At 53.2% G+C, this 25,527-nt stretch overlaps 1 protein-coding gene across 1 annotated transcript; it reads left to right on the top strand.

Moving 5' to 3' along the window:
• The first annotated feature begins 2,969 nt into the window (after positions 1-2,969).
• LOC116954729 (protein Wnt-6-like) lies at positions 2,970-24,709 on the top strand. The gene is made up of 4 exons (XM_032975484.2): positions 2,970-3,627; positions 10,069-10,277; positions 14,269-14,687; positions 24,199-24,709. Exons 1-4 carry the CDS (start codon positions 3,554-3,556, stop codon positions 24,658-24,660), a joined length of 1,164 nt encoding a protein of 387 aa, XP_032831375.2. The 5' UTR covers positions 2,970-3,553; the 3' UTR covers positions 24,661-24,709.
• The last annotated feature ends 818 nt before the right edge of the window (positions 24,710-25,527 follow it).

The raw sequence follows: 25,527 nt of genomic DNA, 5'->3' as shown, positions 1-25,527 counted from the left end.
GCACACACACACATGAATACACACGTGCACACACACACACGTGCACACACACACGTGCACACACACACACGTGCACACACACACACGTGCGCAAGGAGCCCCCGTGGAGCCTTAACAGACTTTGCATGCCGTCACCTGCACACGAAGGGGGGGGGGGGGGGTGACCAGCAACCACGCCCGGCCGCCTTTGTCTCCCCGAGTGGCGACGCTTAAACACACCGCACCGGGCACGGTGCTCACGTGAGGCTGAGTTCCACCTGGGGGAGGCCCGCGACTGCTTCAGGTACGAATTGTCGCTGGTGTCAGTGACCTTGAGCGGGAATCGAACTCGCTCATAAAGACACTCGCGCGCACGTGCACGCGCGCGCACGTGCACACGCGCAGTCGCTGGTCTTCTGCCCCCCCCCTCCCTCGGCGTCTCGAGGTATGCGACGGGCGAATGGGAGGGGTCTGTCTCGAGCGGGGGATGGCAGTGATGGTGATGATGGTGATGGTTGTGATGGTGGTGGTGGTGGTGATGATGGTGACGATGATGCTGGTGGCAGCGGCAATGATGTTGATGTTCGTGGTGGTGGTGGTGATGATTATGGTGGTGATGATGTCGATGGTGGTGATGTTGATGTTCGTAGAGGTGATGTTGATGGTGGTGATGATGAGCGGTAGTGTAGCAGCGGTCAGCGCGCTGCGCTATGAAGTAGTGTCTGTTCTCCAAAGTATACACAATTAAGATCCCCCGTACAGCCTTAACAGACGTCTGGAGCAAGTGCCAATGATGGCTGGCACGGCACACGAGGGGGCTGGTGACCAACACCACGCCCGGCCGCCTTTGTCTCCCCAGCGGTGATGTTTACACGCTAGGTAGTAATTTTCAGGCTGAGTAGACCTTGGGGAGACCCGGGGCCGTGACCGGGAATCGAATTCGGGTTGCCGGGTTCGTAGCGCAGCGCGCTAACCACTACACTACAGCTCCCCCCACACACACACAGGTACAAGCACACACACACACAGGTACACACGAACACACACAGGTACACAAACACACAGACACACAGGTACGCAGGTACACACGAACACACACAGGTACACGAACACACAGACACACACACACAGGTACACACGAACACACACACAGGTACACACGATCACACACACAGACACACACGAACACACACACAGGTACACACACAGGTACACACGATCACACACACACAGGTACAAGCACACACACAGGTACACACACACACAGGTACACGCGAACACACACAGGTACACACGAACACACACACAGGTGCACACGAACACACACAGATACACACGAACACACACACAGCTACACACACACAATTACACACGAACACACACTCACAGGTACACACGAACACACACAGGTACGCACAAACACACAGACACAGTTACACACGAACACACACAGGTACACACGAACACACACACAGGTACACACACACAGGAACACACACATACACAGGTACACAGACACAGGTACGCACGAACACACACAGATACAGGTACACACACAGGTACACACGAACACACACACACAGGTACACACACACAGAAACACACATACACAGGTACACAGACACAGGTACGCACGAACACACACAGGTACACACGAACACAAACACAGGTACACACGAACACACACAGATACAGGTACACACACACAGGTACACACGAACACACACACAGGTACACACAAACACACACACACACAGGTACACACGAACACACAGATACACAGGTACACAGACACAGGTACGCACGAACACACACACAAGTACGCATGAACACACACACAGGTACACACACAAGGTACACACACACAGAAACACAAGAACACACACACATACACAGATACACACGAACACACACCCACAGGTACACACACACAGGTACACACGAACACACACACAGGTACACACACAGGTACACACGAACACACACAGGTACACACGAACACACACAGGTACACAAACACAGGTACACACGAACACACACACAGGTACACACACACAGGTACACACACACAGGTACACACACACACAGGTGCACACGAACACACACAGGTACACATACACACAGGTACAAACACACACAGGTACACACACACACAGGTACACACGAACACACACAGGTACACACGATCACACACACAGGTACACACGATCACACACACACAGGTACACACACACAGGTACACACGAACACACACACACAGGTACACACGAACACACACATACAGGCACGCACATACACACACAGGTACACACGAACACACACACAGGTACACACGAACACACACAAACAGGTACACACGAACACACACACAGGTACACACGAACACATACAGGCACACACACACACAGGTACACACACACATGTACACACACACATGTACACACGAACACACACACAGGTACGAACACACACACAGGCACACACACACAGACACAGGTGCACACGAACACACTCACACAGGTACGAACACACACACACAGGCACACACACACACAGGTACACACGAACACACACACACAGGTACACACGAACACACACACAGGTACACACGAACACACACACACAGGTACACACGAACACACACAGACACAGGTACACACGAACACACACACACAGGTACACACGAACACACAGACACAGGTACACACGAACACACACACACAGGCACACACACACACAGGTACACACGAACACACACACACAGGTACACACGAACACACACACACTGGCACACACACACAGACACAGGTACACACGAACACACACACAGACACAGGTACACACGAACACACACGCGCACTCCCGCTCCCCTCGCCCCGCCTGTGCAGCGTGGAGGAGGCGCGACTGCGGGGTGTGGGTGTGGTGGTGGTGGTCTTAGTGGTTGGTAGTCGTGGTGGTGGTAGTTGTTGTAGTCGTGGTTCGTGGTAGTTGTTGTAGTCGTTGTGCTGGTGACAATCGTGGTCGAGGCGGTCCAAGTGGATGTGCCCGTGGTGGTGGTGGTGGTGGTTGTAGTCGTAGTGGTCGTCGTGATTGGCTTTCGTGCTCCAGCTGGTCGTGGTGGTTGACTTGGTCACGGTCATACGTGGTGGCCGTGATTCGTGGCGATCGTTATAATTGTGAGTGGTCGTCTTGGTCGTGGTCTCGGCGGCGGTGGCGGTGGCGGTGGTGTTGGTTGCGGTGGGCAATTTATCGCCACCAAAACAAGCAAACAAAACGAAAAAAAAGAGAAATGTGTCTTCAGCTCGCTCCGATCTGACGCGCAAATGCGCCGCGCGCGCTCGGGACGACGCTGACGAGGAGCCGCGCCACGAGGAGGGGATGGAGATGGAGGAGGAGAGGAAGGTCCGTGGTGAGGAGGTGAAGGAGTCGTCCCTCAGCCCCTCCGACCCCATCTCGCCGGACCTCCAGTGAGACCAGCTGAGTGGATTTACCCACCGCCACCACCTCCGCCCCATCAACCAGAAGTTGGAATTTGTAAACGGACTCGACCCAGTTCCCAACATTGGCTGTGGACATGACGCCGGGTCCCGGGAACATGGTGATGCTGCTTCTGCTCATCTGCCCGGCTCACATAATCGGCATCTGGTGGTGAGTTGAGGGTCGTGAGTGAGGAGGTGGTGTGGTTGAAGGGTGGATATGAATGGCACGCAAGGAGGTGAGGGATGGTGGCTGTGGTGATGGTGAGCGAGGTGAATGTGTGGCGCGAGATGGTGGTGAAATTGTGGTGTTGGTATTGTGTGTACGTTGAACTTCTTTCTCACCGTACGTAGCCAACCGTGCTCATCGCAGGTGCGGATAGGGTGATGGTGTATTGGTGAATAATGTGATGGTGTTGAGTGACATGGTGGTATTGAGTGAGATGATTGTGGTGTTGAATGACATGGTGGTATTGAGTGAGATGATTGTGGTGATGGTGGTGTTGAGTGACACGGTGGTATTGAGTGAGATGATTGTGGTGATGGTGGTGTTGAGTGACATGGTGGTATTGAGTGAGATGATTGTGGTGATGGTGGTGTTGAGTGACATGGTGGTATTGAGTGAGATTGTGAGATGATTGTGGTGATGGTGTTGAGTGACATGGTGGTATTGAGTGAGATGATTGTGGTGATGGTGTTGAGTGACATGGTGGTATTGAGTGAGATGGTTGTGGTGGTGGTGGTGTTGAGTGACATGGTGGTATTGAGTGAGATGATTGTGGTGGTGGTGGTGTTGAGTGACATGGTGGTATTGAGTGAGATGATTGTGGTGATGGTGTTGAGTGACATGGTGGTATTGAGTGAGATGATTGTGGTGATGGTGTTGAGTGACATGGTGGTATTGAGTGAGATGATTGTGGTGGTGGTGTTGAGTGACATGGTGGTATTGAGTGAGATTGTGAGATGATTGTGGTGATGGTGTTGAGTGACATGGTGGTATTGAGTGAGATGATTGTGGTGGTGGTGGTGAGTGACATGGTGGTATTGAGTGAGATGATTGTGGTGGTGGTGTTGAGTGACATGGTGGTATTGAGTGAGATTGTGAGATGATTGTGGTGATGGTGTTGAGTGACATGGTGGTATTGAATGAGATGATTGTGGTGATGGTGTTGAGTGACATGGTGGTATTGAGTGAGATGATTGTGGTGGTGGTGTTGAGTGACATGGCGGTATTGAGTGAGATTGTGAGATGATTGTGGTGATGGTGTTGAGTGACATGGTGGTATTGAGTGAGATGATTGTGGTGGTGGTGAGTGACATGGTGGTATTGAGTGAGATGATTGTGGTGGTGGTGGTGGTGGTGGTGTTGAGTGACATGGTGGTATTGAGTCAGATTGTGAGATGATTGTCGTGATGGTGTTGAGTGACATGGTGGTATTGAGTGAGATGATTGTGGTGGTGGTGGTGGTGGTGGTGTTGAGTGACATGGTGGTATTGAGTGAGATGATTGTGGTGGTGGTGTTGAATGACATGGTGGTATTGAGTGAGATGATTGTGGTGGTGGTGTTGAGTGACATGGTGGTATTAAGTGAGATGATTGTGGTGGTGGTGTTGAGTGACATGGTGGTATTGAGTGAGATGATTGTGGTGGTGGTGTTGAGTGACATGGTGGTATTGAGTGAGATGATTGTGGTGGTGGTGGTGTTGAGTGACATGGTGGTATTGAGTGAGATTGTGAGATGATTGTGGTGGTGGTGTTGAGGGACCTGGTGGTATTGAGTGAGATTGTGAGATGATTGTGGTGGTGTGGTTTGAGAGTATTGAAAGATAACGGAGGTTTGTTGTGGTTAGTTTGGTAGTGGTGGATTTTTTTAAGTTACATGGAGGTGAGTGAGATGGTGATGGTGGTGGTGTTGAGTGAGATGGTGATGAGGGTGGTGGTGTTGAGTGAGATGGTGATGATGGTGGTGGCGATGGTGTTGAGTGGGATGGTGATGATGGTGGTGGTGTTGAGTGAGATCGTGATGATGGTGGTGGTGTTGAGTGAGATGGTGATGATGGTGGTGGTGTTGAGTGAGATGGTGATGATGGTGGTGGTGTTGAGTGAGATGGTGATGATGGTGGTGGTGTTGAGTGAGATGGTGATGAGGGTGGTGGTGTTGAGTGAGATGGTGATGAGAGTGGTGGTGTTGAGTGAGATGGTGATGAGGGTGGTGGTGTTGAGTGAGATGGTGATGAGGGTGGTGGTTTTGAGTGAGATGGTGATGATGGTGGTGGTGTTGAGTGAGATGGTGATGAGGGTGGTGGTGTTTAGTGAGATTGTGATGAGGGTGGTGGTGTTGAGTGAGATGGTGATGATGGTGGTGGTGTTGAGTGAGATGGTGATGAGGGTGGTGGTGTTGAGTGAGATGGTGATGAGGGTGGTGGTGTTGAGTGAGAGTGTGATGATGGTGGTGTGTTGAGTGAGATGGTGATGATGGTGGTGGTGTTGAGTGAGATTGTGATGAGGGTGGTGGTGTTGAGTGAGATTGTGATGATGGTGGTGGTGTTCAGTGAGATTGTGATGATGGTGGTGGTGTTGAGTGAGATTGTGATGATGGTGGTGGTGATGAAGGTGGTGGTATTGAGTGAGATGGTGATGAGGGTGGTGGTGTTGAGTGAGATGGTGATGAGGGTGGTGGTGTTGAGTGAGATTGTGATGATGGTGGTGGTGTTGAGTGAGATGGTGATGAGGGTGGTGGTGTTGAGTGAGATTGTGATGATGGTCGTGGTGATGAGGGTGGTGGTGTTGAGTGAGATGGTGATGAGGGTGGTGGTGTTTAGTGAGATTGTGATGAGGGTGGTGGTGTTGAGTGAGATGGTGATGAAGGTGGTGGTGGTGGTGGTGGTGGTGTTGAGTGAGATGGTGATGATGGTGGTGGTGTTGAGTGAGATTGTGATGATGGTGGTGGTGTTGAGTGAGATGGTGATAATGGTGGCGGTGTTGAGTGAGATTGTGATGATGGTGGTGGTGTTGAGTGATATTGTGATGAGGGTGGTGGTGGTGGTGTTCAGTGAGATTGTGATGATGGTGGTGGTGTTGAGTGAGATGGTGATGATGGTGGTGGTATTTATTGAGATTGTGATGAGGGTGGTGGTGTTGAGTGAGATGGTGATGATGGTGTTGAGTGAGATGGTGATGAGGGTGGTGGTGTTGAGTGAGATTGTGATGAGGGTGGTGGTGTTGAGTGAGATTGTGATGATGGTGGTGGTGATGAGGGTGGTGGTGTAGAGTGAGATGGTGATGAGGGTGGTGGTGTTGAGTGAGATTGTGATGAGGGTGGTGGTGTTGAGTGAGATGGTGATGAGGGTGGTGGTGTTGAGTGAGATGATGATGAGGGTGGTGGTGTTGAGTGAGATGGTGATGAGGGTGGTGGTGTTGAGTGAGATTGTGATGATGGTGGTGGTGTTGAGTGAGATGGTGATGATGGTGGTGGTGTTGAGTGAGATGGTGATGAAGGTGGTGGTGGTGTTGTGTGAGATGGTGATGAGGGTGGTGGTTTTGAGTGAGATGGTGATGAGGGTGGTGGTGTTGAGTGAGATGGTGATGATGGTGGTGGTGGTGTTGAGTGAGATGGTGATGAGGGTGGTGGTGTTGAGTAAGATTGTGATGATGGTGGTGGTGTTGAGTGAGATTGTGATGAAGGTGGTGGTGCTGAGTGAGATGGTGATGAGGGTGGTGGTGGTGTTGAGTGAGATGGTGATGAGGGTGGTGGTGTTGAGTGAGATTGTGATGATGGTGGTGGTGATGAGGGTGGTGGTGTTGATTGAGATGGTGATGAGGGTGGTGGTTTTGAGTGAGATGGTGATGATGGTGGTGGTTTTGAGTGAGATGGTGATGAGGGTGGTGGTGTTGAGTGAGATTGTGATGAGGGTGGTGGTGTTGAGTGAGATGGTGATGAAGGTGGTGGTGGTGGTGTTGAGTGAGATGGTGATGATGGTGGTGGTGTTGAGTGAGATTGTGATGATGGTGGTGGTGTTGAGTGAGATGGTGATAAGGGTGGCGGTGTTGAGTGAGATTGTGATGATGGTGGTGGTGTTGAGTGATATTGTGATGAGGGTGGTGGTGTTCAGTGAGATTGTGATGATGGTGGTGGTGTTGAGTGAGATGGTGATGATGGTGGTGGTGTTTAGTGAGAGTGTGATGAGGGTGGTGGTGTTGAGTGAGATGGTGATGAGGGTGGTGGTGTTGAGTGAGATTGTGATGATGGTGTTGAGTGAGATGGTGATGAGGGTGGTGGTGTTGAGTGAGATTGTGATGAGGGTGGTGGTGTTGAGTGAGATTGTGATGATGGTGGTGGTGATGAGGGTGGTTGTGTAGAGTGAGATGGTGATGAGGGTGGTGGTGTTGAGTGAGATTGTGATGAGGGTGGTGGTGTTGAGTGAGATGGTGATGAGGGTGGTGGTGTTGAGTGAGATGATGATGAGGGTGGTGGTGTTGAGTGAGATGGTGATGATTGTGGTGGTGTTGAGTGAGATGGTGATGATGGTGGTGGTGTTGAGTGAGATTGTGATGAGGGTGGTGGTGTTGAGTGAGATTGTGATGATGGTGGTGGTGTTGAGTGAGATGGTGATGATGGTGGTGGTGTTGAGTGAGATGGTGATGAAGGTGGTGGTGGTGTTGTGTGAGATAGTGATGAGGGTGGTGGTTTTGAGTGAGATGGTGATGAGGGTGGTGGTGTTGAGTGAGATGGTGATGATGGTGGTGGTGGTGTTGAGTGAGATGGTGATGAGGGTGGTGGTGTTGAGTAAGATTGTGATGATGGTGGTGGTGTTGAGTGAGATTGTGATGAAGGTGGTGGTGCTGAGTGAGATGGTGATGAGTGTGGTGGTGTTGAGTGAAATGGTGATGAGGGTGGTGGTGTTGAGTGAGATTGTGATGATGGTGGTGGTGATGAGGGTGGTGGTGTTGAGTGAGATGGTGATGAGGGTGGTGGTTTTGAGTGAGATGGTGATGATGGTGGTGGTGTTGAGTGAGATGGTGATGAGGGTGGTGGTGTTGAGTGAGATTGTGATGAGGGTGGTGGTGTTGAGTGAGACGGTGATGACTCAGATGGCCCAACATTGAGGCAACGTTGACTCAAAGATTCCCACCACATGCCCAACGTTGGCCCAAGGTTGGACCATGCTGACTGGACTTGGGGGGGGGGAGGGTCTGCAGTCCATCATGTCCGTTCCATCTCCTGTTTTGAACAGAAGAGGATCATTGATTAAGGCGTCTTATCGCGACGGGCTTTGTTCCATTTCTCCGTGAATGCTTCACGAAACAAGTCCAATAATTGTGTCCCGACAAACCCGCCCGGCTCCTGTGACCGTGTCCACCGTTCGTGGCCCAGTGGCTGAATTTCGGCCAGGGCAGTCCCGGGAACGTTGCGCCGTGAATGACCTCGGGACGCCGCATCCACCACGCCGCCTTTGTCGAAGCCCCCCACGATATTGATCCGCCTGCCCGTAGGATTATGGCAGTGGTTATTTTTCTTCTTAACTTGGGGGATGCACGCTGCACCCCCTTGGGGATGCGAGATGCCCTTTCTGGGGGGTGGCGAGACATGGCTGGATTTTTTTTTGAGGTTTAATAATCGAAAACACAAATTAAGCACGGGGCAACGTGAAACTTACTTTGTTTCATCAAGCCCTATGAATGTATTAACATTGTACTTTTTTTACTATTGAGAACCAAGGGGAGTGAAAATCTGCAGTAAAGGTTAAAAACAACTGGATTAAGGGAATATAGAGGACAATAATATATGATCATTATCACGGATGGGCATACGTTGTACTGCGCTATAGTGGTAGTGCCTAATGTCAATAGTCCTACTCCAAGTCAGCTGACCACCTTGCAACGTTCTGGGAAATAAATACGTGAAGCGATTTCCAGCTCAGATGAGCATTCAAACGCTTCTCTCTTGTTTACAGACCGGAGCCAGTGGTGGACATTCCACATTCCTTGGCGGGTTACCGTAGACATATCGAACGTAATATTAAACCCATATTTTTTTTTGTTTTTACCGTCTGATCAGTCGAGGGGCTTTCTCGTTTGTCATACGGGCGGTGATCGTGGTGGCTAGGGTCCACGTGGCGTGGTCCGTGATCCCCCACTGCTTAGGTAGCATGAAGCGAGGGTTGGTCGATCACACACAGATGGGCTGTGAAACTCCTTTCCCGTGAGCGTCAAGGAGCCTCGCCAAGAGGCGGGCGGGCGTACAGCAAAGCGCGGCCCCCACCTGCTCCATACGCACGGGATACAGCGTTGTCCCCTCGCACACGCGGGGTTTTCTCCGGGTGCTACGGTTTCCTCCCACGTGTACTGTATGCGCACTCCGATACCGCCTTCATAAGTAGAGGACAGCGGAGCTTGGGCGAGAGCGCGAAGGGTCAGAGCTGACTTCCAGTGCGGACTCTTGGCCATCGCTAACTTTGAACCCTAAATATTCTCCACCCTTCCATCCCACCACTCACCCACCCGCCCACCCCTCCCTCCCCACCCACCCACCCACCCCTCCCCACCCACCGTCCCCACCCACCCCTCCCCACCCCACCCGCCCACCCCACCCGCCCACCCCACCCGCCCCAGGTCGATGGGGGTGCCCCTGGGAGGAGACCCCAACGGGATCTGCCGCAAGGCGAGGAGGTTGGCGGAGCTGTGCCTCGCCGAGCCGGGGGTGGTGGCCGAGGCGGCAAAGGGAGCGCGGCTCGGCCTTCGGGAGTGCGGATTTCAGTTCCGAGCGAGGCGCTGGAACTGCACGGGGCACGGGAAGGGCTTCGACAGGATCCTGCAGCAGGGTGCGTGAGAGGGGAGGTGCGGGGGGGTGCATGGGGGGGGTGGTCTCCATGGGGGGGGTCTCCATGGGGGCGGGGGGGGGGCATGGGGGGCGAGGGGGGTGCACGTGGAGGCGGGGTGTGGGGGGTCTGTTCAGGCTCTACGCGAGATATTTGTTTTGTTTGGGGAGCGGTAACGTAGTGGTCAGCGCTTCGCTGCGCTACGAACCCAGCGACCCAGGTTCGATTCCCGCTCACGGCCAACACCCAGTGACGATTATTTCAACCGGTCATGAGCCTCCCATAGGTCGACTCAGCTTCAAATGAGTACTAGGGACGGCGTGTAAACATCGCCACTGGGGAGACAAAGGCGGCCGGGCGTGGTGCTGGCCACCCACCCCCTCGTGTGCCGTGCCGGCCTTCATAGGTGCTGCTCGCTAACAGCACTTGCCCCAACAGTCTGTTCAGCCTATAGGGGGTATCTTTGTCTTCGTGACGTGTAGTGTGTGTGTGAGTGGGAATGTTTTGAGGTGTGTGTCGATATGGGAAGCATGTGTGTGTGTGTGTTTGTGTGGGTGTGGCGATGGTGTGTGCGCCTACGGGTGTGTGTGATGTTGGGGCACGGTATGCGTGCGTGTGTACGTGCCAGAGGGTGTGTTTGGGAATGTGTGTGTATGTGATTGTGTGTGTGATTCTGTGTGTGATTGTGTAGGTGATTGTGTGTGTGATTGTGTGTGACTGTGTGCGTAAGATTGCGTGTGCGCTTGTGTGCGATTGTGTGTGTGAGATTGTGTGTGATTGTGTGTGTGAGATTGTGTGTGCTTGTGTATGTGAGATTGTGTGCGATTGTGTGTGAGTGTGTGTGTGATTGTGTGTGTGATTGTGTGTGTGATTGTGTGTGTGATTGTGTGAGATTGTGTGAGTGTGATTGTGTGTGTGTGTGATTGTTTGTGATTGCGTGTGTGTGTGATTGTGTGTGTGTGATTGTGTGTGTGATTGTGTGTGTGTGATTGTGTGTGTGTGATTGTGTGTGTGATTGTGTGTAATTGTGTGTGTGATTGTGTGTGAGTTTAACAGCAGAGGTCTCACTCCGAATCAGTCGAGCGGCAATATATTTTCATCGGTTGCGTAACGCTGTGTGGAAGCTACCTGGTCTGTCGCTCCGCACTAAGCTTCAGGTCTTCTCGGCCACGGTCATTCCCTCCCTTCTCTACGCTTGCGAAACGTGCACCCCGTTAATGGAACATCTTCGCCGGTTAGAAACATTTAGGCTAGCCTGCCTACGATCCATCCTGGGTTTTAACCAGGCTGGATTGTGAGGAGCTCACAAATCTTTGAAAGATCTGGGCAAGGTCCCATCGGTGAGCTCCTCCAGGAGGCAATGCTGCGTTGGCTGGGTCATGTAGCCCGCATGCCCAGCCACCGCATGCCGAAACAGCTTTTGTGCGGCCGGATCGATAGGGGCTAAACGGGCGCGGCACGGGCTAGAGAAGAGATGGAGTGATGTGGTACAGGAGGACGTGGAGCTGAGTGGCCTTGCCGATGACTGGTACCAGCGGTGTCAAGATCGGCCTCTGTGGAGGAGGTTCGTGAAGGACGCTACTGGGCAGTTGGAGGCAGTCGCCCTCCAACAACAACGGAGGGCGGAGGAGCGACGCTCACAACAACGAGCGGAGCGCCGGGTGGCTAAAGCGCAGCAGGTTGGCACAGTAGGGGGCACAGATGGTGCATCAGCCAGTCATCTCAGTCAGTCGACCCGTGGCACCTGGGTCTGCCCCGTGACCTCCTGTCAGCGGGCGTTCGACACTTCACGTGGCCGCAAGGTGCACATGGCCTGGCACAAGCGTCGTGGTGACGTCACCGCCACTTAGTGGCGAATGGCGGTTGTTGTTGTTGTTGTGAGTGTGTGTGTCTGATAAAGGAACCGTGGTGCAGCGGTTAGCGCACCACGACCAACATTGGTGACGAATATTTGAACCGGTCCTGGGCATCCCCTAGGTAGACTCAGTCCTAAATCAGCACTGGGGAGACAAAGGCGGCCGGGCTTGGTGCTGGCCACCCACACACACACACACTCGTGCACCGTAGTTGCCCGCTAACAACACTTTCCCCAACGGTCCCGTCAGAGGCTACGCTGGGCACCTTTGTCTTTGGCGTTCAATGAGCGAAGCGACGTCGGGCGTCAGTGGCCAGCGCACCACGCCACGAGCCCCGGCGAAACCGAGTTCAGTGGCCGACGTCGTTGCCGTGAGCGGTTGCTGCACCGGAGGTGAACATTTCGAACCCTTCGTCCCCGTTGACCCGGCGGCGCGTTTTCAAAACGCACCGCATCCACTCCCCGGGGTTCACTGCCGGGCGAAGGCCTCCCCGCTCCGCGTCGTGCCGCTGACGGTGGCCGTTGGCCCGCGCGGTGGCCGTGCAAGGGGGGGCCGAGTCGCCGCCGTGCCTCGCCGAGTGCTCCGCCGACTGCTGTGACGCGCGGAACCCAGAGATGCGTGGCCCAAAAAAAAGAGGCGCGGGGAGAGGACGCGCGTGCCGTGCGCGCGCTCGCGTTTTAGACGACGTCCCGTCCCAGGCGTTGGCTAAAGTGGCCCCTCTCGGTGACATAGTGTCATCCTGTTGGGTGGCTTCAATGCCCCAGTGGGCCATGACGCAGGCACCTGGGATGGAGTGATCGGAAGGCATGAGCCTGAGCAGCTCAAAAACTGCTAGACTTCTGCGCAGCCCGTGGGCTTGTGATCACCAACACGCTCTCGTCTCAGCATCGGCGCACCCGCGCATCATCGATGTAAGCTGTGTCCAAGCAAGATCATCTGCTGGACTATATATCGAGATATACCGTATGTGGCCTTGACAACAGGACCTACCGTGGAGGTGATCTGTCCACTGACCATCGACTTGCTGCCATTCTTCCACTGCGGTGGTGGGTGTCCACCGAGGACCCCATCCACACCCACAGTGGCCTGGTCTCGGCTCGCTGCTGTACGTTGCCAGGGAGAGTTCCATCATCGCTCGCTACTCGGGTTGGCATCGTCCCCCCCCCCCATTCCCCCGTGCTCCAGATGCCGATGGGAAATGGGTGAGGTTCAGGACTGTGGCCCCAGCAGCTGCTGTGGATGCGTTGTGTACGCGGCCCAGACTTCCCCAGAGACCCTGTTTCAGTTTCAGTATTCAGTTTATTTTGGTATAGCCCTGTGAGCCATTCGGCTCTTGAATCGGGTGCAACCACAACAAACACAAAAACAAAAACACGAACAATAAAAACATCTTAAAGTGACTATGTGTGACTGTGCCAACAGAAAATCCATGGGAAATAAACCCAGCAAAAATATTCCTGAAAAAAAAAAGCACCGTACACCAACGCTGTGTGCAAAAAAAAATCCCAGTGGGATGCAAGTCAAACAACAACAACAACCACAAGACAACTTATATTAAGGCCATCCAGTCTAACTCCGTACTACAACAAAACAAACATGTTCACGGAGGAGGCGTTCCGAGTTCCGAGTAGCTGAGAGCTTGCGGCGGGCTCACTGCAACCGTCTGTGGCGTCCCACGTCCGGGAACGAGGAGGCTCGCCGCAGCCTTCGCTCCTCGGGGGTTCCGAGAGGCGCGCGGCGCTGCGAGGATGAGCGGTGGTCTCGGAGTTGCTGCTGGGGAGATGGAAACTGTCTCGGCGGGCCCAGCTGTCTGACATTGCTCTTCAATTCCCTGAAACATGACTCGCCACGTCACCCGTGATTGCCGCGATGCGACTGCTGCGTCCGCTGCTGACGATGACTGCGATGATCCTGTCACCCAGACATTTGCTGCTGTTGATGAGTAATGTGGCTAAGATGATGGTGGTGATGATGATGGTGATTATTAAGATGATGGTCGATGATGCTGATGATTTTTAAGATGATGATGCTGACGATGACGACAATAGTATTCTCCACCACCTCTTCCTCCCACACCCCTTCCCTCTCCCGCACCACCACCACCACCACCTCCTCCCTGGACCCCATCCTCCTCCCAGACATCCGCGAGACGGCCTTCGTGAACGCGATCATGGCTGCGGGGGTTCTCTACGCCGTCACCAAGGCGTGCAGCATGGGCGAGCTGCCCCAGTGCGGCTGCGAGGACGCGAGAGGCAGGCGACCCCCACTGCCCTCAACCTCCTTCTCGTCACCATCGTCGCCATCGGCGCCATCGGCGGCGGCGGCGGCGGCGGCCACCGCTATCCACCAGCCCCCTTCGCTGGGGGGGGCGCCCTCGCCCCTGGCGCGGGGCCCAGCGGCGGCGGGGGTCGAGGTGTGGGAGTGGGGTGGCTGCGGAGACGACGTGGCGTTCGGCTACGACAAGTCGCGCCTCTACATGGAGCAGCAGCGGCGACGCCGGAGCGGCAGCGACATCAAGTCCCTGCTGGACAGGCACAACCACGAGGCCGGGCGGCTGGTGAGGCGCGGGGCGGGGGGGGAGACCAAGTGGTGGGAACCGTTGGGCCAACGTTGGGCCGACGTTGGCATGTGGTTGGAATCGTTGAGTCGACGTTGGCATGTGGCTGTTTCCTTGCGCCAACGTTGGCATGTGGCTGGAATCGTTACGCCAACGTTGGCATGTGGCTCGAATCGTTACGCCAACGTTGGCATGTGGCTGGAATCGTTGTGCCAACGTTGCCATATGGTTGGAATCGTTGGGCCGACGTTGGGATGTGGTTGGCACCGTTGTGCCAACGTTGGTATGTGGCTGGAATCGTTGGGCCGACGTTGGCATGTGGTTGGCATCTTTGTGCCAACGTTGGCATGTGGTTCGCACCGTTGCGTGACCCAACAGTTCCATGTTTACTGGGAAGGGAGCGTCATCGGCATCATTAGTATCAGCAGCAGCATCAGCAAGTGTCAACAGTAGTATCAGCAGTAGCATCAGCAATAGAAGCAGCAGCAACAGCAATATCAATCAGCAGCGGCACGAGTATCATCATCATGAGCAGCAGCATCATCCTCAATAAGTACAGACAAACTCACTAGACATGTGCAAGCTGTAGTGCCCCTGCCGCTGAGCCAACTCTGACATCAACCTCCGGCGCCTTGGGCAGATGTCTCCCTGCCGCCGTCACAGTCCGCGTTGACCCAGTGACAAAGACGAAGAAAATTGGCCCCCACAAATTACTCGGCAGGGATTCGACCCTGTCCCCGGCAGGACCGATGCCCCCTCTCTCGCGGGCCAGGTGACGCTGGGTCACCTCCCCCCCCACCAGGTAGGGGGGGGGTGCCTCTTTCGAATGCGTCGAGGTGAGATGATGTAGAGCAGGGGTCCCCAACCCTCGGGCCATGGACCGGTACCGGTCCGTGGCCTGTTGGGAACCGGGCCGCACAGCAGCAGGAGGTGAGAGCGGTGAGTCCACGCATGCCCCGCCCATTATTTTATTATTTACCACTTCCGTCCGCGCCTCTTTCCCGCACTGCGCACTCAGTCTCAGTCACGTGGTGTTGGTAAGCCCACAAGCTGACCCCTAGTAGCCACAATGAGTAAGCCCACAAGCTAACCCCTAGTAGCCACAATGAGTAAGCCCACAAGTTAACCCCTCAGTTTAACACGTAGGCTTTCGCGACCAATATTATTCATAATAAAGGTTTTTGGGTTAGATCGCGTTTATTTATAAATGTGTCGTAACCCTCCACCACCCGACACGGCCAATCAGCAAAGATAAGTGTCACGTTGACAAAAGACAAATAATTCACTACTTCAGCCCACCGGTGTGTTGAAGAGTTAATCCACATTTACAGTTTGAGTACGACGTTTCGCTGGTAAATACTTCCAGCATCATCGGGCAATTCGCCAGAATGGTAAAGCCCTCGCTTGCTCCCGGTTTTTATATAGAGCAGAAGAGTGACGTCATCACTTAACTCATCAGGTGCAGTGATTAGAGGCGGAGGGGGGGGTAATGTAATTATATAATCGATTAGTAATCAGTCATTGGTTATGATTAGTAATGAGTTGTAGATTAGTAATTCTTTAAATCAAAATGTAATGTGTATTATTTAATAATACGCTTCCAGGCCGCACTGAGCCGGTAGCTGTCAGAGCGATTAAAGTTATTCTTGTTCCTCTCAATTTCAATGGATTCTCTAATTAGTCTTTGCCAGTAATAATTAGTTTTACACACCACTGCAACATTGTCAAAATCAATTGAGTGTCCTTGTTGACAAGCATGTTCTGCCACTGCCGACAGTTGTGTTTGAGATAATTTAATATTTCTCTGATGTTCTTTTAGTCTTACGCTGATGTTACGTCCCGTCTGCCCAATGTAGCAGCTGCCACATGAACAATTAATCCGATATACACCTTCTGTTGATAGTTTAGGTAATGCGTCTTTAGTGCAAGATACTAGTTTTTGAATTTTGTGTACTGTACCAAATCTTACTGTAATGTTTTGCTTTTGCAAAACGCGGGCTAATTTGTCAGTTACTCCTGAGATATATGGAATTTTTATTGTTTTAACAAGCGAGGGCTTTACCATTCTGGCGAATTGCCCGATGATGCTGGAAGTATTTACCAGCGAAACGTCGTACTCAAACTGTAAATGTGGATTAACTCTTCAACACACCGGTGGGCTGAAGTAGTGAATTATTTGTCTTTTGTCAACGTGACACTTATCTTTGCTGATTGGCCGTGTCGGGTGGTGGAGGGTTACGACACATTTATAAATAAACGCGATCTAACCCAAAAACCTTTATTATGAATAATATTGGTCGCGAAAGCCTACGTGTTAAACTGACTAACCTCTATGGGGAGGATACTTTTCTTAAAACCAGAAAATTGGAGAAGCTTCGCATTAAGCGGATGAAATTGATATCTTCACTGGCGTTCCTCAAAAGGTGCAGAGATTCAAAGGTAATACCAAACGCAGTTAAAATAACACATCACATAAAGTCTTCTAAAGCTAACCAAATACTACACAAAGCTAGCGAATTATTATTAATAGAGAGAATACAGCACAATAGGAGTGAATTATCTTACATTTCGGAATCGCTAAAGCAGTTACACTTAGATATAAGCAATAGTGTATCTATGCATTATTGGAATATAATCGATAACATAACACAACAATCGGCTGATAATGTGTTTAAACTAACAAAAACTAACCAAATTAATAAATTTTCTAGACTACATAATAAACAAATCCCTACTGAAAACCAAAAACGTAAAAACAAAACTGTACTGAACTTGACCAACACTGTATTAACCGGTGACATGGTCTCTATCCTTTCTAAAGGCCTTAACTTTGCCGTTACCCCACGCACAATTCCAGTGGATGAGATCATTGCTGAGGTAGAATCAGCAGTTAGACTCCTTCCACATAATGAGGCAGAGATGACTAGACATGAGGTTGCTAAAATAATTGAGAATAGCAAAGTTCCAAAAGTAAATATTAGCTCTAACGAGGCAAAAGCCTTAAGAGAGCTGCGTGTAAATAAGGATATCCAAATCCTAGCAGCTGATAAAGGCCACACTACTGTACTGATGTCACGAGCCGATTATGATAATAAAATTAGAAATTTACTAGAGGAAAGTACCTACATTAAAATTAAACGAGATCCAACTAATACTTTAGAACGTAAGACCACTGCAATAATTGCAAATTCATTAATCCCTAAAAATGAGCAATACCTAATTAAGCCAAGGGCCTCAAAACCACCTAGACTCTATGGGCTACCAAAGATTCATAAAATCGGCATCCCATTACGACCCATAGTCAGTACAATTGGCTCTGCCACATATCAATTAGCAAAATATATAACCAAACAAATACAGCCCTACATCGGTAAGACATCTTCATTCATAAAAAATTCAGAACATCTTGTGAATGTGATTAAAGATATTAAACTTACTCCTGATGATATTCTGGTAAGCTTTGATGTGATTTCTCTATTCACTAAGGTTCCAGTGGACGAATCGCTTAAATTACTTGATACACTAGTAAAGAATACCGGTTTACAAAAAGATATTCCGAAACTTGCTGGCCATTGCTTAAATAACACTTACTTCTTATGGAGAGGGGATTTCTTTAAACAAAAGGAAGGAGCAGCAATGGGTTCTCCTTTATCCCCTGCTATAGCAAATTTGTACATGGAAAACTTTGAAATAAGAGCACTTGCCTCGAGCACATTAAAACCATCCTTTTGGTTTAGGTATGTGGATGACACTTTGGTTGTCTGGCCACATGGTAAAGATACACTTAATGATTTTCTAAATCATCTCAATGCACAAAACCCGGCCATCCAGTTCACCATGGAAATGGAGGTGAATAATACACTCCCATTCCTAGATATTTTGCTTGGACATGGCCTAAACGGTAAAATAACACACAGCGTTTACAGAAAGCAAACGCACACTGATGCCTATCTGAATGCAGAATCACATCATCATCCAGCTCAAAAATCCTCTCTTATTAAGACGCTCGTGCATCGGGCGAAAACAGTGTCAGATGGTGAGAGTCTAGTGAGAGAGATTAAACACGTTAAAGACGCACTACGACAGAATGGCTACAATAATGCTCAAATTAACAGAGCACTGAATGCCAAATCACGATCGCAAAGCAATACTACTGAAAGCGACCAGATTGTTAAAACAATAAAAATTCCATATATCTCAGGAGTAACTGACAAATTAGCCCGCGTTTTGCAAAAGCAAAACATTACAGTAAGATTTGGTACAGTACACAAAATTCAAAAACTAGTATCTTGCACTAAAGACGCATTACCTAAACTATCAACAGAAGGTGTATATCGGATTAATTGTTCATGTGGCAGCTGCTACATTGGGCAGACGGGACGTAACATCAGCGTAAGACTAAAAGAACATCAGAGAAATATTAAATTATCTCAAACACAACTGTCGGCAGTGGCAAAACATGCTTGTCAACAAGGACACTCAATTGATTTTGACAATGTTGCAGTGGTGTGTAAAACTAATTATTACTGGCAAAGACTAATTAGAGAATCCATTGAAATTGAGAGGAACAAGAATAACTTTAATCGCTCTGACAGCTACCGGCTCAGTGCGGCCTGGAAGCGTATTATTAAATAATACACGTTACATTTTGATTTAAAGAATTACTAATCTACAACTCATTACTAATCATAACCAATGACTGATTACTAATCGATTATATAATTACATTACCCCCCCCTCCGCCTCTAATCACTGCACCTGATGAGTTAAGTGATGACGTCACTCTTCTGCTCTATATAAAAACCGGGAGCAAGCGAGGGCTTTACCATTCTGGCGAATTGCCCGATGATGCTGGAAGTATTTACCAGCGAAACGTCGTACTCAAACTGTAAATGTGGATTAACTCTTCAACACACCGGTGGGCTGAAGTAGTGAATTATTTGTCTTTTGTCAACGTGACACTTATCTTTGCTGATTGGCCGTGTCGGGTGGTGGAGGGTTACGACACATTTATAAATAAACGCGATCTAACCCAAAAACCTTTATTATGAAGTTAACCCCTATTAGCCACAATGAGTAAGCCCACACGCTAACCCCTAGTAGCCACAATGAGTAAACCCACAAGCTCTAACCCCTAGTTGCCACAATGAGTAAGCCCACAAGCTAACCCCTAGTAGCCACAATGAGTAAGCCCACAAGCTGACCCCTAGTAGCCACAATGAGTAAGCCCACAAGCTGACCCCTAGTAGCCATAATGAGTAAGCCCACAAGCTAACTCCTAGTAGCCACAATGAGTAAGCCCACAAGCTCTAACCCCTAGTAACCACAATGAGTAAGCCCACAAGCTAACCCCTAGTAGCCACAATGAGTAAGCCCACAAGCTCACCCCTAGTAGCCACAATGAGTAAGCCCACAAGCCCTAACCCCTAGTAGCCACAATGAGTAAGCCCACAAGCTCACCCCTAGTAGCCACAATGAGTAAGCCCACAAGCTCTAACCCCTAGTAGCCACAATGAGTAAGCCCACAAGCTCTAACCCCCTAGTAGCCACAATGAGTAAGCCCACAAGCTAACCCCTAGTAGCCACAATGAGTACGCCCACAAGCTAACCCCTAGTAGCCACAATGAGTACGCCCACAAGCTAACCCCTAGTAGCCACAATGAGTAAGCCCACAAGCTAACCCCGAGTAGCCACATTGAGTAAGCCCACAAGCTAACCCCTAGTAGCCACAATGAGTAAGCCCACAAGCCAACCCCTAGTAGCCACAATGAGTTAGCCCACAAGCTCTAACCCCTAGTAGCCACAATGAGTAAGCCCACAAGCTAACGCCTAGTAGCCACAATGAGTAAGCACACAAGCTAACCCCTAGTAGCCACAATGAGTAAGCCCACAAGCTAACCCCTAGTAGCCACAATGAGTACGCCCACAAGCTAACCCCTAGTAGCCACAATGAGTAAGCCCACAAGCTAACCCCGAGTAGCCACATTGAGTAAGCCCACAAGCTAACCCCTAGTAGCCACAATGAGTAAGCCCACAAGCCAACCCCTAGTAGCCACAATGAGTTAGCCCACAAGCTCTAACCCCTAGTAGCCACAATGAGTAAGCCCACAAGCTAACGCCTAGTAGCCACAATGAGTAAGCACACAAGCTAACCCCTAGTAGCCAAAATGAGTAAGCCCTCAAGCTGACCCCTAGTAGCCACAATGAGTAAGCCCACAAGCTAACCCCTAGTAGCCACAATGAGTAAGCCCACAAGCTAACCCCTAGTAGCCTCAATGAGTAAGCCCACAAGCTAACCCCTAGTAGCCACAATGAGTAAGCCCACAAGCTGACCCCTAGTAGCCACAATGAGTAAGCCCACAAGCTGACCCCTAGTAGCCACAATGAGTAAGCCCACAAGCTAACCCCTAGTAGCCACAATGAGTAAGCCCACAAGTTAACCCCTAGTAGCCACAATGAGTAAGCCCACAAGCTAACCCCTAGTAGCCACAATGAGTAAGCCCACAAGGTAACCCCTCGTAGCCACAATGAGTAAGCCCACAAGCTCTAACCCCTAGTAGCCACAATGAGTAAGCCCACAAGCTCTAACCCCTAGTAGCCACAATGAGTAAGCCCACAAGCTCTAACCCCTAGTAGCCACAATGAGTAAGCCCACAAGCTCTAACCCCTAGTAGCCACAATGAGTAAGCCCACAAGCTAACCCCTAGTAGCCACAATGAGTAAGCCCACAAGCTCTAACCCCTAGTAACCACAATGAGTAAGCCCACAAGCTAACCCCTAGTAGCCACAATGAGTAAGCCCACAAGCTAACCCCTAGTAGCCACAATGAGTAAGCCCACAAGCTGACCCCTAGTAGCCACAATGAGTAAGCCCACAAGCTCTAACCCCTAGTAGCCACAATGAGTAAGCCCACAAGCTCTAACCCCTAGTAGCCACAATGAGTAACAAACAAACGTAGCTGGAGAGCTTCTTTGAAAAGGGGGAAAGACCCAATGATGAACCCCCCCCCCCCCAGTCCGTGAAAAGAAATAGTTTTCCACGAAACCGGTCCCTGGTGTGAAAAAGGTTGGGGACCGCTCCGAGACTTAAGAAGAGACTCGGGCCCTCTTATCGACACCGTTGGCGTGGCGAACGTCGCACTGCGAAAACGCCCGCTTGGAGGTGGGAAAACATGGCAACGAGTTGATCTTCACGTTTCCCACAGGGGCCAAAGTAACGAGGCGACAACGTCCTTCGTCGGGGGCTTGTGAGATCCTCGAAGGAGATTGAGCAGCCCCCTTTGCATCTTTTCTCACCTCCAGCCCGGCGTCTCCCGCTGCAGACGATTTTCTTGCTGCCAGCCGCAATTGCGCTGGAGCCACTTTCAATGCGCGAGCACCAGTGGCTGGACAACACGGCACGTCGGCACACCGCGTCACAACGCGTCACACCGCGACACACCGCGTCACACCGTGACACACCGCGTCACACCGCGACACACCGCGACACACCGCGACACACCGCGTCACACCGTGACACACCGCGACACACCGTGACACACCGCGTCACACCGTGACACACCGCGACACACCGCGACACACCGCGACACACCGTGACACACCGTGATACACCGCGTCACACCGTGACACACCGCGTCACACCGCGTCACACCGTGACACACCGCGTCACACCGCGACACACCGCGTCACACCGTGACACACCGCGTCACACCGTGACACACCGCGTCACACCGCGACACACCGTGACACACCGCGTCACACCGCGTCACACCGTGACACACCGCGTCACACCGTGACACACCGCGTCACACCGTGACACACCGCGACACACCATGACACACTATGACACACCGTGACACACCGTGACACACCGCGTCACACCGTGACACACCGCGTCACACCGTGACACACCGTGACACACCATGTCACACCGTGACACACCGCGTCACACCGTGACACACCACGTCACACCGTGTCACACCGTGACACACCGCGTCACACCGCGACACACCGCGTCACACCGTGACACACCGCGTCACACCGCGTCACACCGTGACACACCGCGTCACACCGTGACACACCGTGACACACCGTGACACACCGCGTCACACTGTAACACACCGTGACACACCGCGTCACACCGTGACACACCGTGACACACCGTGACACACCGCGTCACACCGCGTCACACCGCGACACACCGTGACACACCGCGTCACACCGCGTCACACCGCGACACACCGTGACACACCGTGACACACCGCGTCACACCGCGTCATACCGTGACACACCGCGTCACACCGTGACACACCGCGTCACACCGCGTCACACCGTGACACACCGCGTCACACCGCGACACACCGTGACACACCACGACACACCATGACACACTATGACACACCGTGACACACCGTGACACACCGCGTCACACCGTGACACACCGCGTCACACCGTGACACACCGTGACACACCATGTCACACCGTGACACACCGCGTCACACCGTGACACACCGCGTCACACCGTGTCACACCGTGACACACCGCGTCACACCGCGACACACCGCGTCACACCGTGACACACCGCGTCACACCGCGTCACACCGTGACACACCGCGTCACACCGTGACACACCGTGACACACCGTGACACACCGCGTCACACTGTAACACACCGTGACACACCGCGTCACACCGTGACACACCGTGACACACCGTGACACACCGCGTCACACCGCATCACACCGCGACACACCGTGACACACCGTGACACACCGCGTCACACCGCGTCACACCGTGACACACCGCGTCACACCGCGACACACCGTGACACACCGCGACACACCGCGACACACCGCGTCACACTGTGACACACCGTGACACAGAGACGTCGAGCGGCACAAATTTAATTTAAAATTTGCGCTTTTTTCCATCGCGTCTTGAAAAGCGTTTCCTCAAAAAGCGATTCCACTCCAGAATGTGAATTGTTATTTAGATTGGATGAATGCGAACTTATTTTGCACCGTGCGTAGCCAACCGCGCTAATCGCAGGTGCGGAACTTCGTCCGCGTTGTTGCCCGCTCGTCATAAGTCAGTCCGCCTCTCATTCACCACCCACGTCTCACAAGTCTCTCTCTCTTCCTGTGCTCACCCCCTGCACCCTCTCCCATCCCACCCCCCTGCTCCCTCTCCCACCCCCCTGCCACCTCTCCCCCCCCGCCCCCTCTCCCACCCCCCTGCCCCCTCTCCCACCCCCCTGCCCCCTCTCCCACCCCCCTGCCCCCTCTCCCACCCCCCTGCCCCCTCTCCCACCCCCCTGCCCCCTCTCCCACCCCCCTGCCCCCTCTCCCACCCCCCTGCCCCCTCTCCCACCCCCCTGCCCCCTCTCCCACCCCCCTCTCCCACCTCCCTGCCTCCTCTCCCGCCCCCCTGCCCCTCTCCCACCCCCCTTGCCCCCTCTATCACCCCCCTGCCACCCCCCCCCCCCCCCCCCACCGCCTGCCCCGCGACGCCCAGGCCCTGCGGGAGCACACGCGAGTCGAGTGCAAGTGCCACGGCCTCTCGGGCTCGTGCGCCCTCCGCACGTGCTGGCGCAGGATGCCGTCGTTCCGCGACGTGGGCGACCGCCTGCGCGCGCGCTTCAACGGCGCCTTCAAGGTGATGGGCAGTAACGACGGCCGCTCGCTGACGCCCGTCGGGGGCAACGCCAAGCCGCCCGGCGCCCGCGACCTCCTCTACTCGGCGCGGTCGCCCGACTTCTGCGCGCCGAACCGACGCACGGGCTCGCCGGGCACGCGCGGCCGGGCCTGCAACGCCACCTCGCCCGACACGGGCGGCTGCGAGCTGTTGTGCTGCGGCCGCGGCGTCCGGCGCGAGAGCGTGGTGAGCAGCGAGGCGTGCCGGTGCCGCTTCCAGTGGTGCTGCGTGGTGCACTGCGACAAGTGCTCGGTGCGGCGCGACCTCAGCGTGTGCCTCTGAGCGCCGGCGCCGGTTGCCGCCGCGGGCGCGGGGCGGGCGGGCGGGCGGGCGGGCGAGGAGAAGAAGGAAGTGGAGATTGGCGCACCCACCCACCTGACCCACCTGACCCACGGCACCCACCCACCTGACCCACCTGACCCACGGCACCCACCCCACCTGACCCACGGCACCCACCTGACCCACGCCACCCACCCACCTGACCTACCCACCTCACCCCACCCAACCACCCCACCCACCCCACCCAACCACCCCACGCCACCCACCCACCTGACCCACGCCACCCACCCACCTGACCCACCCCACCCACCTGACCCACCCCACCCACCCACCCCACCCCACCCACCCACCCCACGCCACCCACCACCCAACCACCCACCCCCCCGCCGACCTGCCCCACCCAAGGGGAACAAGATTTGACGATGAGCCGAGGTGTGCGACGGCTCTCCTCTGGCCTCATCCAAGCCCACCAGCTCGAGCGAACTGAGCGCCGGTGTTGGCGTTTGGAACCAGCGGCTCAAGAGGGTTGAGAGAACGCGAGCGGGCGGGCGGGCGGGCGGTTCACCCCGACGGGCGGCGGCGAGACCCAGACACGGCCGACCGCCGCCGGCGATGGCAGTGCCGCCGTTGCAGTCGCCGCCTGCCGACATTCGCGGTCTTGGGGATCGGCCACTGCCATCCCGTGCCACCGCCACGTGCCGAACGAACCGCGGTGCCCGCCGAATGGGAGGTGTCAGCGGAGAGAGAATGCCTTTGCATGAGCGAGATGAGAGAGAGAGAGATGTGAGATCTCAGAGCAGAACGCAAGAGACACGGAGTAGTGAGACGAGCTATAGAGGTGAGATGGCTGTAGACGAGAGACAGATTAGC

The sequence above is a fragment of the Petromyzon marinus genome, chromosome 56 (assembly GCF_048934315.1).
Source record: "Petromyzon marinus isolate PM22_M1 ecotype Great Lakes invasive population chromosome 56, UKy_Petmar_22M1.pri1.0, whole genome shotgun sequence".
Classification (NCBI taxonomy): Eukaryota; Metazoa; Chordata; class Hyperoartia; order Petromyzontiformes; family Petromyzontidae; genus Petromyzon; species Petromyzon marinus.
This window is presented reverse-complemented; position numbering and strand designations above follow the sequence as displayed.

Coding starts and splice junctions, on each gene's coding strand:
- LOC116954729 (XM_032975484.2), top strand. CDS start 3,554: ATGACGCCGGGTCCCGGGAACATGGTGATGCTGCTTCTGCTCATCTGC. Junction 3,628..10,068: donor CACATAATCGGCATCTGGTG/GTGAGTTGAGGG, acceptor CACCCGCCCCAG/GTCGATGGGGGTGCCCCTGG. Junction 14,688..24,198: donor ACCACGAGGCCGGGCGGCTG/GTGAGGCGCGGG, acceptor CGCGACGCCCAG/GCCCTGCGGGAGCACACGCG.